The sequence below is a fragment of the Phodopus roborovskii genome, unplaced genomic scaffold, assembly GCF_943737965.1.
Source record: "Phodopus roborovskii unplaced genomic scaffold, PHOROB, whole genome shotgun sequence".
NCBI lineage: Eukaryota > Metazoa > Chordata > Mammalia > Rodentia > Cricetidae > Phodopus > Phodopus roborovskii.
The window spans coordinates 4769095-4797039 of NW_026125554.1; the positions used below are offsets into that span (position 1 = coordinate 4769095).

The 27945-nt window shown below is 53.2% G+C and overlaps 2 protein-coding genes across 5 annotated transcripts; one reads left to right on the forward strand and one right to left on the reverse strand.

The window, feature by feature from the left end:
* Positions 1 to 170: 170 nt before the first annotated feature.
* Positions 171 to 18345, forward strand: Hdgfl2 (HDGF like 2). Of its 4 annotated transcripts, none has more exons than XM_051177577.1 (16): positions 171 to 541; positions 2678 to 2754; positions 2830 to 2968; positions 12301 to 12501; positions 14114 to 14227; positions 14302 to 14373; positions 14940 to 15099; positions 15171 to 15246; positions 15318 to 15609; positions 15900 to 16003; positions 16493 to 16566; positions 16679 to 16749; positions 17005 to 17106; positions 17216 to 17426; positions 17689 to 17815; positions 18088 to 18345. In XM_051177577.1, the coding sequence occupies exons 1-16, from the start codon at positions 470 to 472 to the stop codon at positions 18191 to 18193; spliced, it is 1998 nt and encodes a 665-aa protein (XP_051033534.1). In that variant the 5' UTR covers positions 171 to 469; the 3' UTR covers positions 18194 to 18345. The 4 variants fall into 4 exon arrangements, with proteins under 4 accessions (XP_051033534.1, XP_051033535.1, XP_051033532.1 ...); XM_051177578.1 differs by having other exon boundaries at positions 18091 to 18345; XM_051177575.1 differs by having other exon boundaries at positions 173 to 541; positions 14937 to 15099.
* Plin4 (perilipin 4) lies at positions 18327 to 27737 on the reverse strand. Its single transcript, XM_051177579.1, is given in 9 exon segments — positions 18327 to 20302; positions 20917 to 21104; positions 21197 to 23098; positions 23198 to 24176; positions 24252 to 25361; positions 26539 to 26609; positions 27250 to 27382; positions 27471 to 27538; positions 27623 to 27737. Coding segments are annotated over 8 exon segments (4920 nt in total). The 5' UTR covers positions 27522 to 27538; positions 27623 to 27737; the 3' UTR covers positions 18327 to 19816.
* Between the last annotated feature and the right edge of the window lie 208 nt (positions 27738 to 27945).

The following is a 27945-nucleotide window of genomic DNA, read 5'->3' on the forward strand; positions in this document are numbered from 1 at the left end:
CTCCTATCGAAGCTCCGCCCCATCTCTCCAACTAATTCATCTCATCCCCCTTCACCCCGCCCCATATCCTAAACGCGTCCCACTCTAAGCCCCGCCCCATCATTCCTCTCTAGGCTCCGCCCTGTAGCCCCTAGGGCCTCAGGTCTTTTACGTCCGAAAGCCTCCACCCCGCCCACTGGCCCCTAGGCCACGCCCTGAGCTTCTGCTCCGTTACCCAATCCCGTTAACTAACTCTGCTCCAACCCCTCCCTTTATTGGTCCCCGCGCTTCTCTGTGGTCATGAGCGACGGTGACGACGGCCCATGGCGAAGGGAGGGTGGGACTTCCGGGCGCGCCGAACCCAATAAGTAGGCGCCGGCCGGCGGCCCGTGCGGACGCCTCCGCCCCTCAGGCGTCCGACTCCCGCCTCCGGCTTCTCCTCTCACCGCCGCCGTTGCTGCTTTTCGCGGCCTGGGCCTCCGCCGACAGCATGCCGCACGCCTTCAAGCCCGGGGACTTAGTGTTCGCCAAGATGAAGGGCTATCCGCACTGGCCGGCCCGGGTGAGGCCGCGCGTGGACGGGCCCGGCGGAGTTGGCCGCCGCGAGCGGAGGGGCCGCGGGCGCTCGCGGGGAGGCTGGAATGGAGGCCGAGGGGAAGCTGAGGAGATGTTGTGGCTGTGGGCTGAGGCGGCTGCACTGTGGCTCTCTGGGAGCTGAGGATCGCCTTCCTCAGGGATCACAGTGTCTGGGGTCTGGAGGGTCTTCGGGCGGTCCCTAGTCTAAGGGACTTGTGTTCAGCGGTTCCGGATCCCGGCCCTGAGACCCGTGGTCCCTCAGGGCTGGGGTATGGCAGTGTTTGGTCTGAGGGACCTGCATGGTGAGGTCCTGAGCCTCAGAGATGCACAGTCCTGCTGGGGGACGGCTGTTTCCGCTATCTTGACCTCAGGGACCTGTGTCACTAGGTCTGGGGACCAGGACTTGAGAGACCAATATACTAGGGTTTAGAAGTGCGATTAAGGGATCCCAGGATCGTTTTACCTGAGGGGTGTAGTGAGGTCCGAGGGGTGAGTGCATGGGTGCTTTGGGATTGGAGTGGAAGGAACAAATGATGGGAAGCGTATGTCTCCCAGGAGTTAAAGAGGCTTCATGTGATGGCTAGGGAAGCAGGATGCAGCCCCATCTCCATTTAGGTCATGGAGAGGAAAATGGGGGCAGAGGTTGGAAGAAGTCTTAGAACATGGAGTCAGGTCCTTAAAGGGACTTAGTAGGGTGGCTCACCTGGAAACAGGAAGCTTCGGGCTGGGGACAGGGGCTTTAAGGCTTCGTATTGGAGGAAGCTGGGGCCCAGGAGTGTAGCTGTTGGGAACTTGAGGTGCACAGGTGATTAGGATTCTGGCCCTGGCAAGAGAGAGCACATACACAGTGACTCAAAAGCTTCTGTTGCCCCCAGGACTTGTCAGGGACCACTCCAAGGCAGAAGTTGACTGACATCCATGTGTCAGGCTGAAGGAATTTTGAGTTGTGCAGATGGTGGCTGGTGTTCCAGGTCCTGGTGCACAAGTCAGTTGCATAGAAACAGAGTTTTGTTGCCTCCAGGTCTTAGTGCAAAGGACAAGGTTGGCTGTATCTCCTTGGTGGGACTGCATGGTGGTGACGTGGAAGGGAGTTGCCATGGGAATGCCCAAGAGCAAGCTGAACTGGAACCAGATCAGGAGGTAGCTCCTAGGTCAGGACCAGAGGGCTGTTGGCTCTTTGAGGTGTGGGACCAGTGGGAGAGCTAGCCTCGCCAGCCAAGCTGGCTTGAGGATTCTTGTGCATACAGACTGCTGCATCCAGCCGCCAGGGGCCAGAAAAAGTGAGGGATGGTGCTGGGTGCAGGTCAGGAAGGACCCAACAGTCCCCCAGGTGTTGGCGAAGTGGATGGGTAAAGCATTACCCAGCCCTGGGAATCATACTTGGAGTGGGTAGACTGAGGGGCAAAACTTTGCAGTGGTCACTAACTACCTTGTCTAGTTTAGCTCTGCTTTCTGCCAACCTCTTGTGCCCTCCCCCTTCCCAGCCTTCTCAAGCACAGAACATTTCCAAGCATCTGATTGGGAGGGAAGGGGCTGCTAGCCTCCTGTGGGGAGGTGACTGACAGCTGCTCGAGCCCATAGGCTTGCATGAAGAGGGTGGAACTTCCGGGATGTTCTGGGCTGCAGCCCACTCCCCATCCTCTGCATCCCTGGAGCTGCCAGCTCCACCTCTGGGGTTAGAACAGACCTGACCTTTTTGTAGGAGGGTCAGTCAAGGGGGAGTCCTAGGAGTGAGGAGAAGCTGAGCCTAGACGCACCCCCTGGGAGGGCTCAGAGGACCATACTGGGCCTGGCTCAGGTTAAGTACCTATGTGGGAGCCAAGCTTTCTTCTTGGTGGAGAGAGAGAATCACTGTGGGTGTTAGACAAGCTATCAAGCTGGTGCAGACCTTTAATCCCAATACTCACTTCTTGGGAGGCAGAGACAAGTCCTAGGGCAGCTCGGTTTCTATATTTCCAGGACAGCAGAGCTACATAGTGAAACTGTCTCAAAAGAATTTTTTTTTTTTTTTGTAATGTCAGATTAAGGGGCTAAGGAATTAGCTTAGCTAGCTTAGTTCAGGAGTAACCATAGGTTTCCTGGCCCTTACCTGGAGCCCCCAATTGCCTGCCTCTCACTACAGATCGATGACATCGCTGACGGTGCCGTGAAGCCCCCACCCAACAAATATCCCATCTTCTTCTTTGGAACACACGAAACGTAAGTGTGCACCCCACAGACTGGCTTTTTTTCCCTGGTTGCCCTGGCTCACTAGCCCATGGTTCCTTCCTCCAGGGCCTTTTTGGGACCCAAGGATCTGTTCCCCTATGATAAATGCAAGGACAAGTACGGGAAGCCCAACAAGAGAAAAGGCTTCAATGAGGGACTCTGGGAGATCCAGAACAATCCCCACGCCAGCTACAGTGCACCTCCGGTGAGTGCCTGGCATCAGTGGGCAGTGGGTGACTGGGGGCCCCTGGGTTTGGCCTCCTCAGAAGCTTCCATGCTGCTTTATTATACCCTTCAGCACTGTGTGTGCTGTAGATCAGGTCTTTCTTTGTGCTGGGTGTGTTGGGCCCTACAGGGCCCAGCATCCTAGGTCTCTGCTTACTCCACTCCAGGAGCTCCCCAGGTCATTACTACAGGTGTGTCTAGGTACTATCCAGTGTTCCCTGTGTGGGGACCAGGGTACAGACTCATTCGTGGTGGAGACCACCATCTAAGGAGGAGCCTGGGATTCAGAGCAGGGTATTATCGGTCTGGTAGACGCTTCTGTAAGGAGTAAAATGCTTCCTTTGGCTGGCATTCTCCTTTGTCCCCAGACTCTTTGTGGATTGGGTAGGGTATCAGTAGTTTGTGAGTATGAGACCTAGTCAGAGAGGAGAAATAATGCCAAGAGTCAAAGAGACAGCATCTCCTGGGAAGTCTAGCTGGGGAGAGAAGGACTTCAGAAAAGTTGAAGGACAGACTCAGGGGTGACTAGCTACCGAGCCTGATGACCTGAGTTCCATCCCCAATACCCACATGGTGGGGATGGGAGGTGTCTACTGTGTGTTACCCTGGCCTCCTCATAACAAACCAAGCAAACAATTTCTAAAATTGAAAATTTAAGTTGAAACTGATAGAAAGCCACTGTGGAAGGCTGGAAGGGGTGCCCATGTGGGTGTTCTGGAGTGAGGTGAGAGTAGAAAGTGTTGGGCTGCCTAGAGTCCTTCACTCTACTATGACTGCTGCTTTAGGGAAGTGTTGATGTTTCTTTGCACGTGTGTGGTGTGTGCATGTGCACATGTGTGCTTATTTGAGGCCAGAGGTTGACATCAGTGTCTTCCTTGATCACTTTCCACCTTATATATTGAGCTACAGTGTCTCATAAACCCCAGGCTCACTCAGTTGGCTGAATAAGTTCCAGGGATCCCCTGATTTTGTCCTGTGTACCTGGGCATACATATGGGCTGCCTGACATCTCTGGAGATGCTGGGAACCTGAAATCTGTGATGCTTTTGCTTGTATAGTAGGTGCTTTGCTGACCTCAGCCCCTGCTCTGGAGGGCTGGTTGGGAGGTGGCCAAAGAGAATGATCACTCAAGCCAAAACTCAGTTAGTGAAGAAGGGCCACTGATAGCGAGCAAAGCAAGAATTGATGCGGGTTAGTTCTGGCCTTGCCTTTGCTGGTAGAAATTCTCATAGAGTTTGTTGTGATTGAGCTTTGAGATCTTGAGGTGGTCGGGGTGCCCTTCCTTCTCTAATTGGCTCATACTGGAGGAACTCTCCAGGGAGTAGCAGACATGGTTGTGTTGACACCTGCCAAGACCAGGATCAGGCACTAAGTTGGACCCAGTCCTGGCCTCAAGCAGTGTGTAGTCAAGATTGTGGGATCCATGCTACAGGTATCTTTCAAAATTTTCTGGCTTGGTTGTCTTTGTCAATGGGCTGTGGACATTTTACTTCTGCCGTATATGGAGAGTGGAGTGGTCTTTTGTGTGTCTCTCCTGGGCTCTGCCTGGGCAGGGAATCTTGAGATGGAATGTGCCATGAGCTCTCCTAGCACTGGTTTGAGTGTGCTGTGGTTACACATCCTGAGCCTGTTGCCTGCTGGTGAATCATCACTGTACTTAATATTTATGACTTGAGGGCATCATGCCCATAGATGATGGTCCTTCAGGAAATGAGACTTGAACATAAAGTGCTCCTGAAAGCAGAGTGGCTGGAAGCTCTGAGAGCCCCTGGCTGCCCTGTGGTTCCATGATCCAGGTGTGCCTTCAAGGGGGACATGGGTGTGGAATGTTAAGTGCCTACAGGCCTGTCATTCCAGCATTCAGAGATGCTGAGGCAGGAGAATCACAAGACTCACTTGGGTTACAGAGTGAGTATAGGGTCAGCCTGGGCTACACAGTAATACCTTGAATTAAACAAAAAGAAAAGAAAGGAAGGATTCCTGGCCCTTCCAGGCATTGTTGAGATACTTTTGACATGACAGTGTGCAGGCAGGCCATCAGACAAAAGCATGATTTTATGGAAAACTGAGCTGTCTCTTCCTTAAATTTTAGCTTAGTTTTACAGTCAGACAAGAATCCAGACTTGACATTCAGAAAGAGCACTGTTCTACTCCTCGCCTCCCAGTTACTTTGTGATGTTTTCTTTCCCAGGTAGCCTTGCTGCAAGTGCCTTCCTGCTTCATAGAAAATCACACAAAGCTTTCTTTTCTTTTTATTTTTTTAATAATTAATTTTTGTTTTATGTGCATTCATCTGGATACATATGTGGTCCTTGGTATCAATGTTGTGTTTGCTCGAGGAGCATTTCCATGGAATGTAGAGGCTAAGAACTCACTAACATTGTTCTGTATGTTGAAGCCTCAAGTGTCCAATCTAGATACAGCAAAAGCACAGAAGTGGCTCACCCCATCCCCCCAGCAGTACTGGGCCAGTTGCTGGGCACTGAACCCAGGTCCAAGTGTTGTTCCAAGCTTTGCATGTTCAGCAGAGATCCTAGCAGTCTCCAGCTTTTGGGGGAATTGTTTGTGTATGATATATGCCAGGACAGAATGTGGGGTATCATCCTCTCTGACTGTCTGCTCTGTTATTCTGAGACAGAGGAAGCTCTTTGCACTGGAGGCTTGCAGTCTCAGCTGGGCTGGTTGCTTAGTGAGCTCCTCGGAGACACCTGTGTCAATCACAGACCCTCACCGATGTGGCTTCTCATGTGGACATAGGTCCTCATGGTTCCTGAGGAAGAACTTATATCCACAGAGACTTCTCTTTCATACCATCTTGGGTTTATTGTTGTTGTGAGGTTTTTTATTGTTGTTGTTTTTGAGACAAGGTCTTATCATGTATCCTAGGCTGACTTCAAACTCACTAAAGAGGATAGCTTTGAATTCCTGATCCTACTGTCTCTACCTCTCAAGGGCTGAAATGACAGTTATATGTCACCATCCTACCCCCAGCATTAATCTTGGTCTCTCCCCTCTTCTGCCCAGCATTCCAGCTAGTAGCAGTGCACTTAGCAGTGCACAGGGCCTGTCAGCCCTACTGTGGTTCTCAGTGGGGAGTCTTCATTATATGGCTAGACACCCAGACAGTTTGCTTGGGCACTGAGTGGGGTCCAGCTGGGCTCTAAGGCCACTGAGACTTAAACCAACCCACATATGGGTTCTGGGGAATCAGGCTTGGGTTGTCATGGTTGTCAGTAAGCACCTTTACCTACTGAGCCCTTTCACTGGCCCCAATACAATTTTTCAGGTGGGTCAGACTGGCTCTTTGGTAGGGTGGACTTTGTACATCAGAAGGGCCCAAGCAGCACCCTGGCCTGACTTGAGCTTGAGTTTGTGTCTATGCCGCCTCAGTCTTGCAAGCACAAGATTACAGGTATGGGACTCGTCATTCATGGCTGTGAGCCAGTGACCTTAAATGGGTCCCACCGAGCTGGAGAGATGGCTCATTTGGGGTAAATGGTTGTCATGAAGTCAAGAGGAACTGAGTCCCAGCTAGGTGTGGGTCATGCTTGGTCTCTGCACTGGGGAGGCAGAAGCATTGGGATCCTTTGAGCTCCCACCAGCCAGCCTTACCACCTCAGTAAGCTCCAGGCCAGTGCTGCCTTCCTTCAGAAAGCAAAGCAACCAGCTCCTAAGTAGCAGCAGCCAAGCTTGGCCCATTCTGAGCCCAACTATTTTTTTTTTCTCATTCTTGTTCAGTTATATTTTGGTTATAATTTATGTAAACACACATACATATGTTGAGATCAGATGACCACTTGCAGTAAGTAGTTGATTATTTCTAACGTGTGGGTCCTGAGGATCAAACTTCAGGGCATCAGACTTGGTGGCAAGTGCCTTTACCCTCTGAGCCATATCATCAGCCAAGGCTGGACTCAGTCAGGAACCTCAGCTTAGCCTCTCCTGATGCAGGGATAAGGAACAGAAGCCCTAGGCCTGGCTTCTGTCCAGGGCTCTCAAGCTAGTTAGCAACACAGTGGGCTGGGTGTAGAGCACAGGCACCTGATGTTAAGCGTGTTTCTTCTCTACCTACTGGCATCTGTGCTCATAAACTGCTAAAAAATGGACACTTGGTGTAGAGTCCCACTCCAGAGACACTCAAGCCCTGGGTCTCTGTACCACACCTACATGCTGTTTGCCTCTATGTCCTGCCTGACCCCCAAGGGTTAGGGACAGTGTGAGGTCAGCACTCAGTGAACATTGGGCATAGCCACTGTCTTAATTAGGATTTCTTTTGCTATGATGAGACACCATGACCAAAAGTAACTTGGAGAGGAAAGGGTTTATTCAGCTTACAATTATATATCACTGTTCCTCTTGAAAGAAGTCAGGTCAGGAACTTAAACAGAGAAGGAACCTGGATCTCTGTGACTTTGAGGCCAGCCTGGTCTACAGAGTGAGTTCCAGAACAGCTAGAACTGTTACACTGAGAAACTCTGTCTCAAAAAAAAAAAAAAAAAAAAAAAAAAAAAAACTAGGGCTGGAGAGATGGCACAGTGGTTAAGAACACTGGCTGCTCTTCTGGAGGACCTGGGTTCAATTTCCAGCACCCACACACATGGCAGCTCACAATTGTCTGTAACTCTAGTTTCAGAGGATTTGACACCTTTATACCAATACATTTTAAATGATGTGATATTGCCTTGTGTATGCATGCCTTTAATCCCAGCGCTCATGAGGCAGAGACAGGCAGATCTCTGAGTTCAAGGCCTGCCTGGTCTACAAAGCTACAAAAGCTACACGAGAAAATCCGGTCTCCGAAAAACAAACAAACTAGCTATCACAACACCCTCCAAGATGCACAGCCAGGTGTCACTTCTTAATTCATCCAGATAGACACTGAACACTATTTTTTAGTTTTGAAATTTTGAAACAAGGTCTACTATAGTAGCCCAGGCTGGCCTGGAATTCCTGATTTTCCTGCCAGTGTCTTGAGTACTAGAGAGACAGTTATGTGCCATGATGCTCAGCCTTGAGGAGCAGTGTTGTAGCTATCTTGTTGTTTTGGAAACAGGGTCTTGTGGCATGTGCATGCCATTGTGCAAGTATGGAGATGAGAAGACAGCAGGGTCTCTGTTCTGTGTAGACCAGGCTGCCTGCCAGTTCCCAGGGTTTCTTCTGTTCCCATCATGGTAGGCATGCCTTGATTACAGCTGCACATCACTTCTATCTTTCATGTGGGCTCTTGGGGTTTGAACTCCAGTCCTCACGATTGCATAGCAAACACCTTTCTTTCCATCCATGGCATCTGTCCATTGCCCAAGTTTCAAGGCCACACACAGTGGGTCTGGGCTGAAGATCTCATGCTGACTGCTGATTTGTGCAGTTGATGCACAGCCTCTCAGTGCCCTTATTCTACAAGATCAGGATACCCCCACACTCCGTGTCATCCATGAACAACAGTGGCTCTCCATGGTGTGATATTTATTGCCTTCTCCTTCCATGAGAGCCACTTGGCATTGTCTTTTTGGGAAAGGGGGACCCATTTTGTCATTTCTTGGGGATGAGAGGAAGGGAGAGGATAGAGGCAGAATTCTGTGCCCACCATGGAAAGGTGTGTCTCAAAGTCCACACAGGCCCTCAGTTTTCCCTCTCCATATGTGTGGTTTAGGGTTCACCCTACTTAAGCATCACACAGTTCAAAATGATTCAGGGAGGGCTATATCACATCTCTTTAGCCACATGTGAAGCTCTTTGGCCCTGTGAAGATAAGTGTTTTCAGCATGGAACAGCTGGGCTGAGCCAGCACCTGGTTTCCATTTGGTGGGGTCATTAGCATGGACTAGGGTCTGTGCTGAGGACTCAGCCTCTGCTCTCGGTTGGGGAAGATGAAGGACTTTATGAAGATGGCTAGAGAGCTGCTGAAAGCCCTCCTCCCTCCCTCCCTCCCTTCCTTCCATTGCTTTTGAGACAGGATTTCACATAGCCTAGGCTAGCCTCAAACTCCATTTGTGGCTGAAAGTGAGGTTAGACTGTTGCTCCTCCTTTCTTTGCCTCCCACATGCTAGATGATGAGTCTGGCCTGTGTTTCCATGCTATGATGTGAATTTCCAAGCTTGGACTCAGGAGAAAGCACCTGGGAGACTTGGACTACTTCATCTTCCATTCTGGTTGCCTGTCTCCAGCTGCAGCTCATTTCTGTTCTCATCTGTGTCTACCCATTGGGGCTTCTGGAATCTGCTCCATAGCTTTTTCTCTCAGCCTTTGCATACTCTCATCCCCTGTCTTTCATGCCCACTGCAGTCACCCCAAGGCAGTATATTTTTGAACACCAGGTTCTTTTGTTGTTGTTGGTTTTTGGTTTTTGGTTTTGTTTTTTTCCAAGACAGGATTTCTCTGTGTTTAGTAGCTCTGGCTGTCCTGGAACTAGCTCTGTAGACTAGGCTAGCCTGGAACTCACAGAGATCTGCCTGCCCCTGCCTCCCAAGTGCTGGGATTAAAGGTGTGCGCCATCACCACCCCTGCTGTGTTTGATTTTTTAAAGACTGTAGTATTTGTAAAGTGTAAAGAGTATGGTTTTTCCGCCTGCCGCCGCGCCAGCCCCAAATAATGCACAGAGACTCTGTATTTGATACAATGCTATTGGCCAGGTGCTAGTTTCTTATCAGCTAGCTCTGTCTTAATTATTAACCCATTTCTATGTATTTCCACGTGGTCTTACTGAGAGCAGAGGAATGGCGGTTCTGTTCTCTCCAGGCTCTCCATCCTGACTCCTCCTTACTCTTTCCTCTTTCCTTCTTATCTCCTAGCCCCTCCTATCCTCCTTTCCTATTGGTCAACAGTGCTTTATTCATTAACCAGCATGAGAAACATTTACAGAATGACATTATTTACATTTTACATTGAGATGTTAATATTAACATATTAGGGGAAACAAAAAAAAAAAGAAAAGTTCAATAGTGATATGTTTGTATGTCAAGTTAGTAAGAGGTCAGTTTTGTTGGGTGGTCTTATGTCAACTTGACATAAGCTAGAGTCACTTAGGAAGAGAAACCTACTTCAACTGAGAAAATGCCCTCACCAGATTGGCCTGTGGGTGGGCATGTCCTTATATTTTCTTGATTGATGATTTATGTGGGAGGCACCACCCATTGTGGGTGGTGCCACCCCTGGGCTGGTGATCCTGGGGTCTGTAAGAAAGTAGGCTGAGCCAGTAAACACCATCCCTTCATGGCCTCTGCATCAGCTCCTTCCTTGCTTGACTTTCTGCCCTGGATGATAAACCACAAGCTATAAGAGAAAATAAGCCCTTCCTTCTCCAGGCTTTTTCCCCCTGTAGCAATAGAATGTATGGTGGCTGCTGCATGCTACAACCCTTGTGGAGGTCAGATGACACCTTGTGGAGTTGGTTCTCTTTTTCCAACATATGCATCCTGAAGCTCAAATTGAGGTCTTCAGGCTTAACAGCAAGTGCCTTTACCAGCTGAGTCTCTCCCTGACCCTAAACACTAGATCCTTAGGTGTATAAGAATGATCAACAGCCTGCTGTAGATAGTGAATTAGTGAATTCCAAGACAGCCAGGGCTATATAATGAGACCCTGTCTCAAAAGAATGGTCAGAGATGTGCGTGAGGTCTAGGCCTATAGTCCCATTCAGGGGTAATGAGAGGAAACTATTTAGCCACCACTAAAGCATCAAGTAAACTGTATCCTATATAGTTCCTATTTAAACAGAAGCTGTTGGGGCTTTCACCAGTATGATTGCAGCATCCTTGACTCCACAGCGCTATGGCCCTTACCCTGCCCATGGTACTTTGCTTTTCCACCCAGATTCACCCACTGTAGACAGATGCCTAAACTGCAGGGCCATCATCCTCTGTGGTCCAGGCTGGCCTAGAAGTACAGAGTAGCTGGGATTTTAGGCCTGTGTCACACACCAGTGGCCATGCTGGCCATGCTGGCCATGCTCACTATCTGGCTGTACCACATCTTTCTCACACCTTACTTGATGCAAGTTTGAGTTCTTTCCAGACACGGTTCTTGAAAAATGAACAGCTGTCCCCATCCCTACCCCACCCTCAGGCAGCAGTTATATGGAATGACAATGATGGACTCCAGTGGCTTTGCTGGGAGAGGTCCATTACTGTCATTGCTTTTACCTGTCATCTCCCCTTCGATTAAGCTCTCTGAGGCCCAGACCAAGTCTTACCTCTGGCACATAGTAGGTGCCCACCCCATAGAGTACATCAAATGAGTGAGGGTGGGCTAAACACAGCTGGGATTCACACATTCTTCCTGTACCTTGCGGCTTCTTGTGTCACCTACCCAATGGTTTCAAAGCCTCAGTAAGTTCATGCATAAGCTGGCCACAGCATCATCCTCAGTCTCTTTGCCATCACCACCTTCTCTTTCTGTGCCCTGACATCCCAGCTTTTGCTAAGAGTACCCTCACTCACTTTTGCCACTTTTGAGCCTCATCTTGTCCACCTCTTGACTGGCCTTCCTGAGCACCTAATGCAATTCCTTCAATTCTCGGTCCTCACAGCTACACAGTGTTTTCTATCTTCCTAGTCACTGTTTAGGAACCTTATGTGATCCACCTGTCCCTAGGTCCTTAGCTCCTAGGTGGGACAAGAGACCAAACTGTAATCACTGTTGTATACAAAGCCTGAGGTATGGCTGGCCTGTGGCTGCTGCCCAAGTGGGCATTGTGAGGGTGAAAAGTTCAGCAATGCCCTGGAGGCTGGCTTTCTTCTCACAGTACTAGGGTGGCTTGAAAGAGAGCCAAGCCAGGCCCATTCAGGCAAGTCTGTCGTCCCATCATAATATCAAGGCCTGCCCAGGGTGGACAGAGTGTATCCCAGGACATCCTGGGCTTCATAGTACCCTACCTAACATAGAGGGAAAAAGTGCCAGGCTTGTAGCTCAATGGGATAGTGCCTGTGCTCTATCCCCAGCCGGACACATAAAACAAATAAAACTCACAATTTTCATGATCTTGCTGTGGTTTACACACTATCCTGACTTCACATAATAGCTCTGTGCCACCTTCGACAGCTTCGCCTCATGGGGTCAGAGCTGTGATCTCCCTTTGCTCAGATGGAAACTGAGGCTCAGAGCTAAAGTACTTAATCTAAATCCTACCACTTGATTGCGATGCCTACCATAAACGTCTCTATCTTGGCCCTTCTGCCTCAGTTACCCAACTCGTGAGTGAGGTAGCCATACCCTAAGCCTGGATTCCCAATGTTAGATGCTGTCTGCCCAGTTACCGGGTTGGGGGTGGGAGTTCTAGGAACTCTACCTGACACATGTCTTTTGCCCCAACCACAGCCAGTGAGCTCCTCTGACAGTGAAGCTCCTGAAGCAGACCTGGGTGGTGGCAGCGATGGGGACAAGGATGAAGAGGCCCGGGGAGTCATGACTGTGACAGCTGTGACCACCACAGCAACCAGTGACAGGATGGAGAGTGACTCTGACTCTGATAAGAGCAGTGACCACAGTGGCCTGAAGCGGAAGACACCAGTCCTGAAGGTAGAGTGAGGTGGTCAGCCGCTCTGGGCCTGTCTCCATGTGACTCTTCTTCCCCTGCCCCCGCAGTAGGCATTGTTTTTGTTTCATGTTCAGACGGGTCTCCCTGTATAATAGCCTAGTTGAGCCTGAAGCTTGTAATCCCCTACTTTAGTACTCATTTTTGACAAGAACTGAGATGAAATTCAGAATTCAGATACCTTGAAATTGATACCTTGGCAAGGGCAGGGGGAAATTATGGCTCTCAGTAACGTTTTTAATCTGTGTGAGTGTGTGATATGTGCACATTTCCGTTCCTATGTGTAGAGGCCAGAGGTTGACATCAGGCATCTTCCTCAATTTCTCTCAGATTTGTGTTTTGAGACAGTCTCTCCCTACTCTTAGGGGCTCACCAGATCCACTAGGTAGGTGGTTAGTGAGCCTGGGGAACCTGTCTCTGTCTCCCCAGTTCTAGATTACATATGTGGTTTGCTTTCTTGTTTTTCTTATTTTATTTTCTGCATATGGGTGTTTTGCCTGCACATATATCTGCACATTTCATTCATGTATGATACTCAAAGCTAGAGAATTGTTTGATTCCTGGAACAGAGTTGTGAATGTGAGACATAGGTCTCACTATGTAACCCTAGCTACCCTTGAACTCAGAGATCCATCTGCCTCTGCCCTGAGTGCTGAGATTAGAGGTTGGCACCACCACTCCTGGCTTTGTAGTTACTGATGGTTGTGAACAGTCTTGTGCATGCTGGGAACCAAGCCTAGATCCTCTGGAGAACACCCAGTGATCTTAAGCACTGAGCCATCACTCAAGTTCCAACCCCTTTTCAGAGTCTAATTTTCATCATGTCTGTGATTTGTGCTTTGTGGGGAGGTTGTATGTGCATCCAGGTGCCTGTGGAAACCAGAGGTGTCCGATACCCTAGAGCTGGATTACGGATGGTTGTAACCCTCATGTGTGGGTATTGGGGATCAAAGTTGGGACCTCTCTGAGAGCAGCTGGTGCTATAACCATGGAACTGTTGCTCCAGCCACAGATGGGACTTTTCTACATAGGTGCAGGGGTTGAGTCTCAGGTCCTTGCACCTGCACAGTAGGCACTCTTGCTGCTGAGCTGTCACCCCTGTTCTTTACATACTGTTTATACATGTCAGAGTACACCTCTTGGCCATGGAGAGGTGCACTGCCTCCTCCATAGTTCCTGCTGTGGGTCTGTCAGTCCTGCACTGTGTGTGTGTGTGTGTGTGTGTGTGTGTATGAGAGGAGAGAGAAAGAGAGATTTTCCTTTTGATACAGAAATTGTGACATGAAAGGAACAGAATTTGTGACATAAAAGGAAACATTCTGAGGTATAGTCCTCACCATCTGTCTCTAGAAAGTTCCTGCCCCATTATACTCTGCCGTCCCCAATCCCCTGGCACATGCCTGCCCCCCCCCCACACACACACTTCCTCTCTCTGGTTCTGATAACTGAAGGGATAAGGAGCTCCTAGGAGTGGGACCTGTGATGTGTGTGGCTCACATCACCATCCCAGAATTTGAGAGCACCAAGGTACATAGGAGAGTCCCATCTGGAACCAGGACTGTCCAGTTGCTGACCCAGCCTGGCCCTGCCTTCCAGATGTCAGTCTCCAAACGAGCTCGGAAAGCCTCCAGTGACCTGGATCAGGCCAGTGTGTCCCCATCGGAAGAGGATTCCGAGAGCCCATCAGAGTCGGAGAAGACCAGCGACCAGGTGAGTGGAAAACAGCCCCAAGGACATCCTGGCATGGCAGCCAGCACCCATGACACTCCTGTCTCTTCACCTAGGACTTTACCCCGGAGAAGAAGACAGTGGCCCGGGCACCACGGCGGGGTCCTCCAGGAGGACGAAAGAAGAAGGTAAGGGTACTGTGCCTGAGAGGCCATTAGCAGCCTGAAGGGCCTTCTGTGGCAGGGGTTTCTGGGTACCCAGATGTGCATTGATGCCCCTGGGGCCTGTGGGTCATTGCTGCTCCTCCCAAGGGACCCTACTATCAGGGTTGGAAAATCAGGTCCTGTGTGCTGGAATGTGGCATCAAAAGTCATATGTGCTGTGTGCATGTGGGAGTACAAGGACATGGGTTTATAAGGTTGCTTGTGCATGTACAGGTGTGTTCATGAATCTGTGACCATGTGTGTGATGTGGACAGTACATGTTTTACTGTGGTGTGAGTGCAGTGGGAGAACTGGGCAGTAGGAGGGAAGAAGGAGGCCTAGCCTCCTATGCAGGTTTTCAGTGCACACCTGCCCTGGAAACCCCCTGGGCTTGGCTCTGATCCATCTCCAGGAGCCATCCAAGGTGTCCAGTACCCATGTTCCTGCTGTGGGTAAGGCACAGAACTGTGTCCCTTGGGGACTGCAGCTGCCTCTGCCCCCTCATCCTCACCCTGTGCGACACCCCCACTGGCTCTGCCTGTCCCCAGAAGGTGCCTTCTGCCTCGGATTCAGACTCCAAAGCTGACTCAGATGGGGCCAAGGAGGAGCCTATGACTGCAGCACGGCCATCCCCATCCTCCTCGTCCTCTTCATCCTCCTCCTCTGACTCAGATGTATCTGTCAAAAAAACCCCTCGAGGCAGAAAGCCAGGTAAGGCCTGAGCCAGCCTGGATGGCGCCCTGGGAGGCCATGGAGAGAAGGTCACCCCTCCTTTTCCACAGCTGAGAAGCCACCCCCCAAGCCCCGAGGGCGGAGACCAAAGCCAGAACGGCCACCTTCCACCTCCAGCAGTGACAGGTGGGTGTCAGCTGGTAATGTGGGGGCGGCAGGGTATACTAGAGTCCCTGCTGATGGACTTTCCATGACAGTGACAGTGACAGCGGAGAGGTGGACCGCATCAGTGAGTGGAAGCGGCGCGATGAGGAGCGAAGGCGTGAGCTGGAGGCAAGGAGGCGACGGGAGCAGGAGGAGGAGCTCCGGCGACTTCGAGAGCAAGAGAGGGAGGAGAAGGAGCGCCGCAAGGAGCGGGCAGAGCGTGAGGGCAGTAGTGGGGAAGAGCTGGAAGACAACGAGCCTGTGAAGAAACGCAGCCGCAAGGCCCGGGGCCGGGGCACACCGTCTTCCTCTGACTCAGATCCGGAGGGGGCGCTTGGGAAAGAGGTGCATGGTGCCTCCTCTTCACCCTGGGCTCTACTTCTTTATTGAGCACCTCGTGGGTCCTGGGGTTCATCCTGGGTGCTGGAGATACGGAGGTAACACAGAGCCCAGGGCCCCAACCATAGGAGCTAGGGACAGCCAGTCAAGGGTCCTTCCAGACTTGCCTGTCACATGGAGCCCTGGATTCCATACCTCTTGGAAGACCAGGGAAGCTGTAACCCACATATGCTGGGGGGGGGGGGGGTGAGACAGGCTGCTCCTGAAGCAGCAACCCTGTCCTCTGGCTGCTGTAGGGAAAGAAGTTGGCCAAGAAATCTCAACTGCCAGGCTCAGACTCTGCAAGGAAGTCTGGGCAGAAGGAGAAGAGAGTGCGACCAGACGAGAAGCCACGAGCCAGGTTAGCCCATTCTGAGCCCTGGACCTAGTTCTTCTTCCTTCAGCCTAGTTGTTAAGTTCAGCCTTGGAGTCACGTCTATCCAAGGGCTCCAGCTCATAGGGCCACAGTCTTCCCTGGGGCCATGTGTGGCAGTCAGACTAGGCCAGCAGCACCCTGCAGAGCCCAAGACCCAAATAGCTATCCAACCAGTGTCCATAGCACCCAGGGAACACCATGCCCAGCATGGTGGCTTTAACTCTGAGCCTGCAAGTGGAGAAAGGCAGTTCTTCTCTGCTCTCTAAGTGTCCCAACTATTACTGATCAGAACTGCCCATGGGGACCAGCAATTTGGCACAATGGCCACACAGCAGGGGGTGTGATGTGTTCACTGGGCTCTTTATAGTTAGTCTGGTGCACAGAAGCAGAGTAGGGTCCCAGGCACCTAGCCTGGCTATCTGTCCTCACCTTGGGCCTCCCAAAGTGGCTTGTCTGAAGGGAGCCTCTCCATAGGCCTGTGAAGGTAGAGCGGACGCGGAAGCGGTCAGGGGGCCTCTCACTGGACAGGAAAGGGGAGAAGAAGAAAGGTAAGCACTAACATGGTGCAGGATTCCATGGCTCTATGGTGGTGGAAGGGGCTGGGTCACCTGGTAGCCAGGGCCGGAACACCCTGCTCAAGCCAGCATCTCTCCTACCCAGAACCTTCCGTAGAGGAGAGACTGCAGAAGCTGCACAGCGAGATCAAATTTGCACTGAAGGTGGACAACCCAGTAAGACACCTGCTGCGCAGCCACAGGGTCACAACCCCATGCTGTCCTAATGGGTGCTTTCCTTAGCCACCACCTTTCAGGCTCCTTGGAAGTCTTGGGAAACTGAGGCAGGGTCCCCCAGCTGGAAGAGTGGTTTCAGAGTGGACTAGGAGGAGACTCCACCCCCGCTCCCATATCCTGTGATCTCCTCTGGGGACAGCAGACATCATCCTAGGAGACAGCCAGAGTTACCTCCCCACTCTTCCTGCCCTGCAGGACGTGAGGAGGTGTCTGAATGCACTGGAAGAGCTGGGGACTCTGCAGGTGACGTCTCAGATCCTTCAGAAGAACACAGATGTGGTAGCCACACTGAAGAAGGTATGACATGGGTCTCTGGGGCACAGAACCTGGAAGATGGTGATGGTGTCCAATGGGAGGACTTGGGCACAGCCAGCAGCCCTGCTAAGCTTGGCCTCCTGTTGGCCAGATTCGCCGGTACAAGGCCAACAAGGATGTGATGGCGAAGGCGGCAGAGGTCTACACTCGACTCAAGTCTCGGGTCCTAGGGCCAAAGGTTGAGGCTCTTCAGAAGGTGAACAAGGCTGGAGCCGAGAAAGATCGCGTTGATGTCGAGAAGGTGGAGGAGCAGCCTGGGGAGCAGGCTCCCAGAGAGCTGGTGGAGGATGAGCCCAGCACCGGTGAGGGCTGCCTGCACCCAGCTAGAGGGACAGATGGGGACTGCACCATGTTCACCCCCAGCAAGCTTACTAGACCCAACCACATTCTGGGATAGCTGGCATAGGGTGTCCCAACTCCACTGGGTGCCAGCAGTTGGGTGTTGGCAGTGCTCTGTAGGCCACAGCACTTAACATGTGCGCTGCTTGTAAGCCTGACTGCAGCTGGACGAGGAGTGTCCTAATGAGAGGCAAGCATTGTGCTCATATGACCCTATCACCCTAGATCTCTCAGCACCTGTGAATGGTGAGGCCACATCCCAGAAAGGGGAGAGCACAGAAGAAAGAGCACAGGAAGACGGGCAGGACTTGGAGGACGGCCCACGGGGGGGCTCCTCGGAAGAGCTGCATGAGTGAGTGTCCCTGGGGCATTCCCTGCATGCTGTGGCCCATCCTACCACATGCTAGGGCCAGCCAGCAAGTACACTGTGGCCCACATCAGGCCACCCCAGACTTCTAGCAACTGGTGCTCTGGAGTGGGGGGAGCTTCCTGCTGACTATCCAGGGGCGGCCCTGGTGGCCACCATGAGCACCGGCCACTGGACAGGGCTACAGTTGGCTTGGGGAAGGTCAGGAAGGCCACACCAGGTAACTGCATCCTAACTGACCTTTGCTGTGCCCCCAGCAGCCCTCGGGACAGCTCCGACCCCGCCAGGACTGGAAGTGAGCATCAGGAACATGAGAGGGTACGGCTGGCCTCCGAGTCTGCTGATGATGACGAGGACAGCTGAGCTCCAGCCACCATGGCCATGGTGCCATGTCCGTCCCCAGCCTCCCAGGGAAGTGCTGCACTGTTTGTATTTGTAGCCTGGGCCTTTCTGCCTAGTTCTGTGATTTCGATTGACATGAAATGGCTATAAAGGGTTTTGTAATGAAAAAGAAACAGCTTTATTGGCTTGGAGTCCTGATGTGAAATGCAACTGGGCTAGGGCCAGGGCATTATGCCTGAGGTACCAGCCACCGTGAGCAGAATGAGGAGCCAGGCCTGGTACAGGGCAGGGTTCACACTTAAAGTCTAGCAGAGAGCTTCGTGCAGTGTGGCCCGTTCCATCAGCATGAGTGGAACAGACACTAAGGACAGGCTAACGGGAGATTATGCCCTGACTCAACCACCTTCCCATCCCCAGTTATGGTGGTACCCCCAAGTGGGACCAGCATAGTATCTCTGGAGCAGCCCAGCATTTGTGTTGGAGTGTTGTGGTTCACACCTCCCAGCCTGCTTTCTATTTGACTTTGAGCAGTGGCTATTCTATTCTACTATGTTCCCTGTGGGCTCAGGTTGGGTATATGCCTCCTAGTGTGTCCACCTGCCTCCATGGCCACCAAGAACTGGGCATGATATAGTGAAGCTCATCTTTTGGAGGACGTAGTTGCAGGCCCGTGGGGTCTTAGTCTAGTGTTGCACCCTGATGCTGACATGGCAGAGGGAAAGGCTCAGGAAAATCCTTGCCATCTTCATCATGGCATTTCTAGGCCACAAGCTGGCCCAAACTTGGAACTCAAGGGTGTTGTTACTTTCCAAGAGTGCAGATTAAAGGAAGCTGAAAGGTTGGGAGTTGCTAACATTTTTGGGGTTCAGGGAGGGCTGGGCTATGGCCTTGGATGGCCTGGCCACAAGGGAGTCTTCTATGTTGTCTTCTATGTTATCTTCTTGGGTGCATACAATAGGGAAAAGGGGCTATCACTGTGTCTCCGGTCAATACAGCCTTCAATCCTAGGTAGGCCATGTGCTTTGGTAGGCCACATTCATGTGCAGGCCATGTGCACACGTTGCTCAGAACAGTGCTGGTCCTGTCAAGTCAGCCCTGTCTCTGGTGTGCCACCCTCCTTTTCCCAAAAGCAGGTCTGAGTCAGGCCCACAGCATCCTGTGGCTTTGAGTGGCTCTACCATACACACACACACACGCACGCACACACACGCACGCACACACACGGTATCAGAAGAGGCTGTGGGAGACTACCTTAGGGTGGCTATGCATTCTAGTGGCAGGGAACAAGATGCCTAGCATGTTGGCTAAGAGCTCTGGATGCACTGGCCAGGGTGTGGCCTGGGGTGGAGTGGTACCACCTGTAGCAGACAGCTGTGGGCCCCTGAAGGTAGGGTCAGAGCCCCAAGTGTGAAAGGCTTGCCAGTGGGAACAGCTGAGGAACCTTCTAGGTTTGACTATACTTCTGCTTTGCTCTGTCATTGGGACTTACGTGGCCACTCTCTGAACAGACTTCATGGCTAATTTGGAAGAGGGGCCATCAATTCTTGGAAATAGTGGGAGCCATGGTTGTTTTGAATCCACTTTTCTGAAGACCCTCTGCTCCTGCCTAATCTAGATCTTTGGGGAAGTGCAGCCCTCAGATGCCTATAGCTGTCCACCAGGCATCAAAGTGAAGGGTCCCACCAGCCAGCCAAGTGGGGGGCTCTGCTGCAGCTTGTCCAGCAGCACTTCCAGACTCTGCCATGCCTGGACCACACCAGCACTGCTCTGGGCAAGCTGCTCTGCCTGCAGCTCAACACCACTTGCAGAGGACACGAGGCCATACAGCTTGCAGAGGCTGTTCCTCGCCAGCCTCGCCTGCTGCTGCACCTCTGGAAGGCCCTGCAGGCAGGCTGCCAGGCTGCTGTAAGCTGCATGGAGCTGGCGGGCTAGTGTGCACAGCCTGTCTTGAGCCACAGAAGCATGCACCTGCAGAGGAGGAGGAAGGTAAGCAGGGTCAGGTCTGTGTTAGGAGTGCTGGGGAGGGGCCCATACCACACACACCTCATGGGTACCAGTAGCCTCCACCCAGGAGCTCAAGCTCTGGTCCCAATGCAGCTGCCCACCTGGAGCCTCCACAGCCATGTCTGTCTGGAAAGAGCCACAGGAGAGGTAGTGGCTCTAATGTAGTTAGAAATACTCAGTGCTGTCCCTAGATCCTGAGTCTGAACCTGCTCCATACATGGTACAGGCAAAGCCAAAATTCCCTGTGAGGGTATCTGGAAGGCCAGGTGGTGGTTCCTCTATGTCCACTCATCTCCCACCCCACTGTTGCCCTCTGCATGTCCACACAGGTTCCTTTCTGTCCCCTGCCCATTCTCTTTCCCCAGGGATCTGCTGCCCTATACCCCACCATGCCTGCTCTGTCCCTCCCATATTCCCTGGGTGTTCACTTAGGAGACAGGGGCTTCATGACCAGGGAGGGTGTGTGCAGATGACAGGGATGCCACCCAGCACCCAGAATCCCAGGCCTCTGGGTCCATAATGCCCAGCACAACTCTGGAGATAGAACACTGGGTGAAGAACCTCTGCTAGGGCCATTATTTTACCACCTTCTCCCTTGGGTTCACAGATTCTAGCCACATACCCAGCTCAGTAGTACAACCATGCCCCAGCTCCCTCTGCATGCAGGTGGATTAGCCCATTAGGCACTTGGTCAGTGAACAGTTGGAGGTATCCAGAGTGGGAACCAGAGATGCTCTTACCACCTGGAAGGCCTCCTGGAGCTGGGCCAGCACAGCCCTGGCTTGGAACTGGTTGTGCTGTATGTGGCTCAAGGCATGTTCAAAAGCTCGCTGGCGGAAGCTGGGTGCCAGGTCACCTAGGCGGACAAAGTAGCTTTCCTGGTCAGCAGAGAGCACCCGGGGCCCTGATTCTGAGGCTGCCAGCCGGGCTGGAAGGAAGATAGTGAGACTCAATCTGAGGGTTTCTTGAGGCACCCACACTGGGACTGGGGACCTGCAATAGGGAGGGACAAGCACTCACCTTGTTCTTCAGCTGTCATGGGCTGGAAGATGTCACCTAGCCCCTCCAACTCATCATGAAGTGCAGCAAAGCTTGTAGCAGCCAGCTGATCACATTCCGCCATAGATGAAGCCACGCCAGACACAAGGCCTTTGGTGGTAGCTATGGGTTTCTTGACAAGCCCCAAGCTACATGTGTTTGCAAGGCTGCTGATCTCAGAGCATGAGGACACTGCAAAAGTCATTGTAGCATGTTCTGCCCCTTGGTTGGTAGCACTGCAACTGCCAGGATCATAGTACTTAGTGGCATGAGAGCCAGAGAGTGAACATGGGACGGTATGGATACCACTGTGGATGGTATTGATGGCCACTTTATCTTCCTGACACAGAATGGCAGATCCTGTGTGCCTGGAGGTGTCCAGGCCCTTCTGAATGACACCTTTGGACATGTTCATGGCACCCGTGAGTCCTGTGGTCACTGTGTCCTTGGTGCCCATGACCATAGACTTGGTGGTGTCCAGGCCCCCCTGGGCAGCTACTTTTGACACGTTCATGGCACCTGTGAGTCCAGTGGTCAGTGTGTCCTTGGTGCCCATGACCACAGACTTGGTGGTGTCCAGGCCCGTCTGCACTGTCCCTTTGGCCACATTCATGGCTCCTGTGACTCCAGCACAAACAGTGTCCTTTGTGCCTGTCAGCACAGTTTTGCTGGTGTCCAGGCCCGTCTGCACTGTCCCTTTGGCCACGTTCATAGCCCCCGTGAGTCCTGTGGTCAGTGTGTCCTTGGTGCCCATGGCCACAGACTTGGTGGTGTCCAGACCCCCTTGAGCAGCCATTTTGGCCACGTTCATGGCCCCCGTGAGTCCTGTGGTCACTGTGTCCTTGGTGCCCATGACCACAGACTTGGTGGTGTCCAGGCCCGTCTGCACTGTCCCTTTGGCCACGTTCATGGCCCCCGTGAGGCCTGTGGTCACTGTGTCCTTGGTGCCCATGACCACTGACTTGGTGGTATCCAGGCCCGTCTGCACTGTCCCTTTGGCCACATTCATAGCCCCCGTGAGGCCTGTGGTCACTGTGTCCTTCGTGCCCATGGCCACTGACTTGGTGGTGTCCAGGCCCCCCTGGGCAGCCACTTTTGCCACATTAATGGCCCCTGTGAGTCCTGTGGTCACTGTGTCCTTGGTGCCCGTGACCACTGACTTGGTGGTGTCCAGGCCCGTCTGCACTGTCCCTTTGGCCACGTTCATGACCCCCGTGAGGCCTGTGGTCACTGTGTCCTTGGTGCCCATGACCACAGACTTGGTGGTGTCCAGGCCCCCCTGGGCAGCCACTTTTGCCACATTAATGGCCCCTGTGAGTCCTGTGGTCACTGTGTCCTTGGTGCCCATGACCACTGACTTGGTGGTGTCCAGGCCCGTCTGCACTGTCCCTTTGGCCACATTCATAGCCCCCGTGAGGCCTGTGGTCACTGTGTCCTTCGTGCCCATGGCCACTGACTTGGTGGTGTCCAGGCCCCCCTGGGCAGCCACTTTTGCCACATTAATGGCCCCTGTGAGTCCTGTGGTCACTGTGTCCTTGGTGCCCGTGACCACTGACTTGGTGGTGTCCAGGCCCGTCTGCACTGTCCCTTTGGCTATGTTCATAGCCCCCGTGAGTCCTGTGGTCACTGTGTCCTTGGTGCCCATGACCACTGACTTGGTGGTGTCCAGGCCCCCCTGGGCAGCCACTTTTGCCACATTAATGGCCCCTGTGAGTCCTGTGGTCACTGTGTCCTTGGTGCCCATGACCACTGACTTGGTGGTGTCCAGGCCCGTCTGCACTGTCCCTTTGGCTATGTTCATAGCCCCCGTGAGTCCTGTGGTCACTGTGTCCTTGGTGCCCATGACCACTGACTTGGTGGTGTCTAGGCCCCCCTGGGCGGCCACTTTTGCCACATTAATGGCACCTGTGAGTCCTGTGGTCACTGTGTCCTTCGTGCCCATGGCCACTGACTTGGTGGTGTCCAGGCCCGTCTGCACTGTACCTTTTGCCATGTTCATGGCTCCTGTGACTCCAGCACAAACAGTGTCCTTTGTGCCTGTCAGCACAGTTTTGCTGGTGTCCAGGCCCGTCTGCACTGTCCCTTTGGCCACGTTCATAGCCCCCGTGAGTCCTGTGGTCACTGTGTCCTTGGTGCCCATAACCACAGACTTGGTGGTGTCCAGACCCCCTTGAGCAGCCATTTTGGCCACGTTCATGGCCCCCGTGAGTCCTGTGGTCACTGTGTCCTTGGTGCCCATGACCACAGACTTGGTGGTGTCCAGGCCCGTCTGCACTGTCCCTTTGGCCACATTCATGGCTCCTGTGACTCCAGCACAAACAGTGTCCTTTGTGCCTGTCAGCACAGTTTTGCTGGTGTCCAGGCCCGTCTGCACTGTCCCTTTGGCCACGTTCATAGCCCCCGTGAGTCCTGTGGTCACTGTGTCCTTGGTGCCCATAACCACAGACTTGGTGGTGTCCAGACCCCCTTGAGCAGCCATTTTGGCCACGTTCATGGCCCCCGTGAGTCCTGTGGTCACTGTGTCCTTGGTGCCCATGACCACAGACTTGGTGGTGTCCAGGCCCGTCTGCACTGTCCCTTTGGCCACATTCATGGCTCCTGTGACTCCAGCACAAACAGTGTCCTTTGTGCCTGTCAGCACAGTTTTGCTGGTGTCCAGGCCCATCTGCACTGTCCCTTTGGCCACGTTCATAGCCCCCGTGAGGCCTGTGGTCACTGTGTCCTTGGTGCCCATGGCCACAGACTTGGTGGTGTCCAGGCCCCCCTGGGCAGCCACTTTTGCCACATTAATGGCACCTGTGAGTCCTGTGGTCACTGTGTCCTTGGTGCCCATGACCACTGACTTGGTGGTGTCCAGGCCCGTCTGCACTGTCCCTTTGGCCACGTTCATAGCCCCCATGAGTCCTGTGGTCACTGTGTCCTTGGTGCCCATGACCACTGACTTGGTGGTGTCCAGGCCCCCCTGGGCGGCCACTTTTGCCACATTAATGGCCCCTGTGAGTCCTGTGGTCACTGTGTCCTTGGTGCCCGTGACCACTGACTTGGTGGTGTCCAGGCCCGTCTGCACTGTCCCTTTGGCCACATTCATAGCCCCCGTGAGTCCTGTGGTCACTGTGTCCTTGGTGCCCATGACCACTGACTTGGTGGTGTCCAGGCCCGTCTGCACTGTACCTTTTGCCATGTTCATGGCTCCTGTGACTCCAGCACAAACAGTGTCCTTTGTGCCTGTCAGCACAGTTTTGCTGGTGTCCAGGCCCGTCTGCACTGTCCCTTTGGCCACATTCATGGCTCCTGTGACTCCAGCACAAACAGTGTCCTTTGTGCCTGTCAGCACAGTTTTGCTGGTGTCCAGGCCCGTCTGCACTGTCCCTTTGGCCACGTTCATAGCCCCCGTGAGTCCTGTGGTCACTGTGTCCTTGGTGCCCATGACCACAGACTTGGTGGTGTCCAGGCCCGTCTGCACTGTCCCTTTGGCCACGTTCATGGCTCCTGTGACTCCAGCACAAACAGTGTCCTTTGTGCCTGTCAGCACAGTTTTGCTGGTGTCCAGGCCCGTCTGCACTGTCCCTTTGGCCACGTTCATAGCCCCCGTGAGTCCTGTGGTCACTGTGTCCTTGGTGCCCATGACCACTGACTTGGTGGTGTCCAGGCCCGTCTGCACTGTCCCTTTGGCCACATTCATAGCCCCCGTGAGGCCTGTGGTCACTGTGTCCTTCGTGCCCATGGCCACTGACTTGGTGGTGTCCAGGCCCCCCTGGGCAGCCACTTTTGCCACATTAATGGCACCTGTGAGTCCTGTGGTCACTGTGTCCTTGGTGCCCATGACCACAGACTTGGTGGTGTCCAGGCCCGTCTGCACTGTCCCTTTGGCCACGTTCATGACCCCCGTGAGTCCTGTGGTCACTGTGTCCTTGGTGCCCATGACTGCTGACTTGGTGGTGTCCAGGCCTCCCTGAACAAAACCTTTGGCCATACCTACTGCTCCCATGATGCCTCCAGACAGTGCCTCCTTAGTGCCCACAAGGGCTGATTGGGTGGCTCCAAGGCTACCCTGGACCATTCCTTTAGCAGTGTCTATGATGTCACCCACCCCAGAGGAGAAGGCATCTTTACCACTGGTCACACTGAAGCTTCCCATGTCCTTGTGCTCAGCAGTTGTCTAACAAGGAAGGACAGAGGTTAGCACCTAAGGAAACTAACTCTAGGTTGACTGTGCTGTCCATACCCTTGTGCAACCCAGTCCCTTAGCCAAACACCATAGTGTCATCCAGCTGCAAGGTAGTATCTAGGGAACTCCTAAAAAAGATTGCTTCTAGTTGGGCATGTGATTCCAGCACTTAATGAAGCTGAGACAGTAGGACTGTCACAAGTCAAGGGTTGCCTGACAAGCAACTAAAATGCAAGTTGAGAAAGACCCCATCAGTGTCCGCTTGACTTGGTCATGTCTCACACTGTGGCCAAGAGGCCACTCTTGACACTTGATTATTGTTTGACACTGGTCTTCTATAACCCAAAATTTACTATGTAGCTAAGGAGGACCTGCTGGGATGATGGAGATGTGCTCCTACTGAGCGGCTTGGGGGACTCTGAGCATGCCTGGGGACATTGGTTATCCTAAGGGGAGGATGGAGACACGGCTCAGCTCAGTCCCACAGTATGGCCCAGTTAGCACGGTGCTCACCTCACATTCTGCAGTGGCCCAGGCTTGATCCTTCCCTGCACTTGTGTGATGTAAGGCACAAAAGGTGTGCGGTTCCTGGCCCCTCTCCTGCCCCAGCCTACAGCCCTCTAGAAAATACACTCCTACATGCTACAGAATGAGGTACTGGCAGCCTGGGCTGTGTGAGACCCTGTTTCAGATTAAAAAGACAAACGAAAACAATTCCTTCAGGGTTAGGATAGTGGATGAAAGAAAGGGATTCAGTGTGTGCTTAATTGTTGTTAATTGTTGTCTTGACTGCCAGAGATGTATTTTGATTGGAGTCTACTGGGTATAGTTCCACCATTGCTGACCGAGGGGATGCTTAAGTTAGAGAGTTATGGAAGTGGGGGTGGAGTTCTCTACCTTGGTTTCTCTACGCCTTCCATGTGGTGTTGTGGGTCACAGCCCCTGTCTCCTTGGGGGCAGGGGAAGGCTAGCATTTAAGTGCTGAGCACTGTGCATTAGGTAGGACTGTTGAGAGCTTGTGCCCATTTCCCAGATGTAGAAACTGAGGTCCAGGGTAGAGAATGTACTAGAGGTCCCACCTTCTCTTTGTCCTTTGACTCCCCACCCCATGAAAGAAACTAGAACCTCCCAGTCCTTCCTGACCAGGGTCTTCAACCTGGCTCACCTGTTCAGAAGACTGGAGCAGCCCCGCCGCACCCCTTGCCATCTGATGCAGGTTGGTGGCCCCTGCAGAGACAGAGCCAGGCTGGGAGTGAGCGGCAGGCCTCCAGCTGGAGCCTGTTGCTGTTGTGCAATTCCAGGCTTTGCCCCAAAGGGCAGGAATGTCCCAGCAGCCAGTCCAGGGACAGCAAGAGATGGCATCCACAGGCAGGATCCAGGTCTAGCTTCCCTTCCCCCTCCCTGCCAAGGGTGGCTTTGGCCCCTGTGTCACAGGGTTCTGAGAAGTCTTTCTGTGCCGGACCCTGGGTGCTGGACACCCACCCTGAACCCATGGAGCCTGCAGTGGGCAAGTGGTACCTCCCTGCCTGTGCCATGGCCCCCAGCAGCCTGTCACAGGTAGCTGGTGGCCTGATGCAGGCACTCCAGCTGAGTCCAAGGATGCTGTGTGACCCCAGGGCAGCTGCTGACCCTATCTGAGTCTTTATCCTTGACACACTCAAACAAGCACAACATGCAGCCAGGTATTAGGCGCAATGAGTGACTGGCAGAATTTAAATTCCCTCCTCCCTGGACTATGTTACCCAGTATCTGTGCCTCAGTTTCCCCACCTAATGACATAACAGACAAGATCAGCAGGATCACTCCAGGTCCCTCCTGGGTAGTCTGCATGGCTACTTGGTCCCCACCACCTCCCTGTGCCACTCACCCAGAGGTGGGGGAGCAGGTGTCCCTGTGGGGTCTGTTGCTGGTCCTGCGTCATTTGTGGAACTGTGAGTGTGGGACACTAGGTTCCGGGAAGAGCTGAAGCCAGGCAGGAACCCGAAGAAACTGCTCAGGGTCTGTGTGGAGTGGGTGGGGGTGGCATGAGTGGACACTGGGGTCACCTTCCCTGAGTCCCTTGTGGGGCAGCCCTCTCTCTGTCCTTACCTTGCCTTTGGATTTGGGGGGACTCCTGGTCCCATCTCCCGAAGCAGACATAATGGTGACCTGAGGGGCTAGAAGGTGCAAAAAGTCCCACATGATGGGGGCCCTCCTGTCCCGTCCCCACCCTGGACCCCACAGGCACCCCTTTTACCCACCTGGAGGTGTCAGTCGCTGGGTGACGCAGCTGGACTCACATGGACCATGCAGGGTCCCTCAGAGCAGGGCAGCTGCTGGCAGTGCCTCAGCTCCTGGTTCCCAGGCCTTATAGGGTCTGGGGAGGGTGCAGGCTTGGCCTGTCCAGGCAGGCGGCCAGAGAGCGGGGGGGGGGGGCGTCACGTGCCTGCCTGCCTGGGCCAGTGTGGAACCACCCCAGCACCTTTCCCCTGCTCTCCGCCTCAGCCCAAGCCACCTCTCTGCCCACAGTGCCTGCCCTCAGGCCCAGTGACTCAGAGCCAGCTGGGTTCCCTGAGGGAACCTG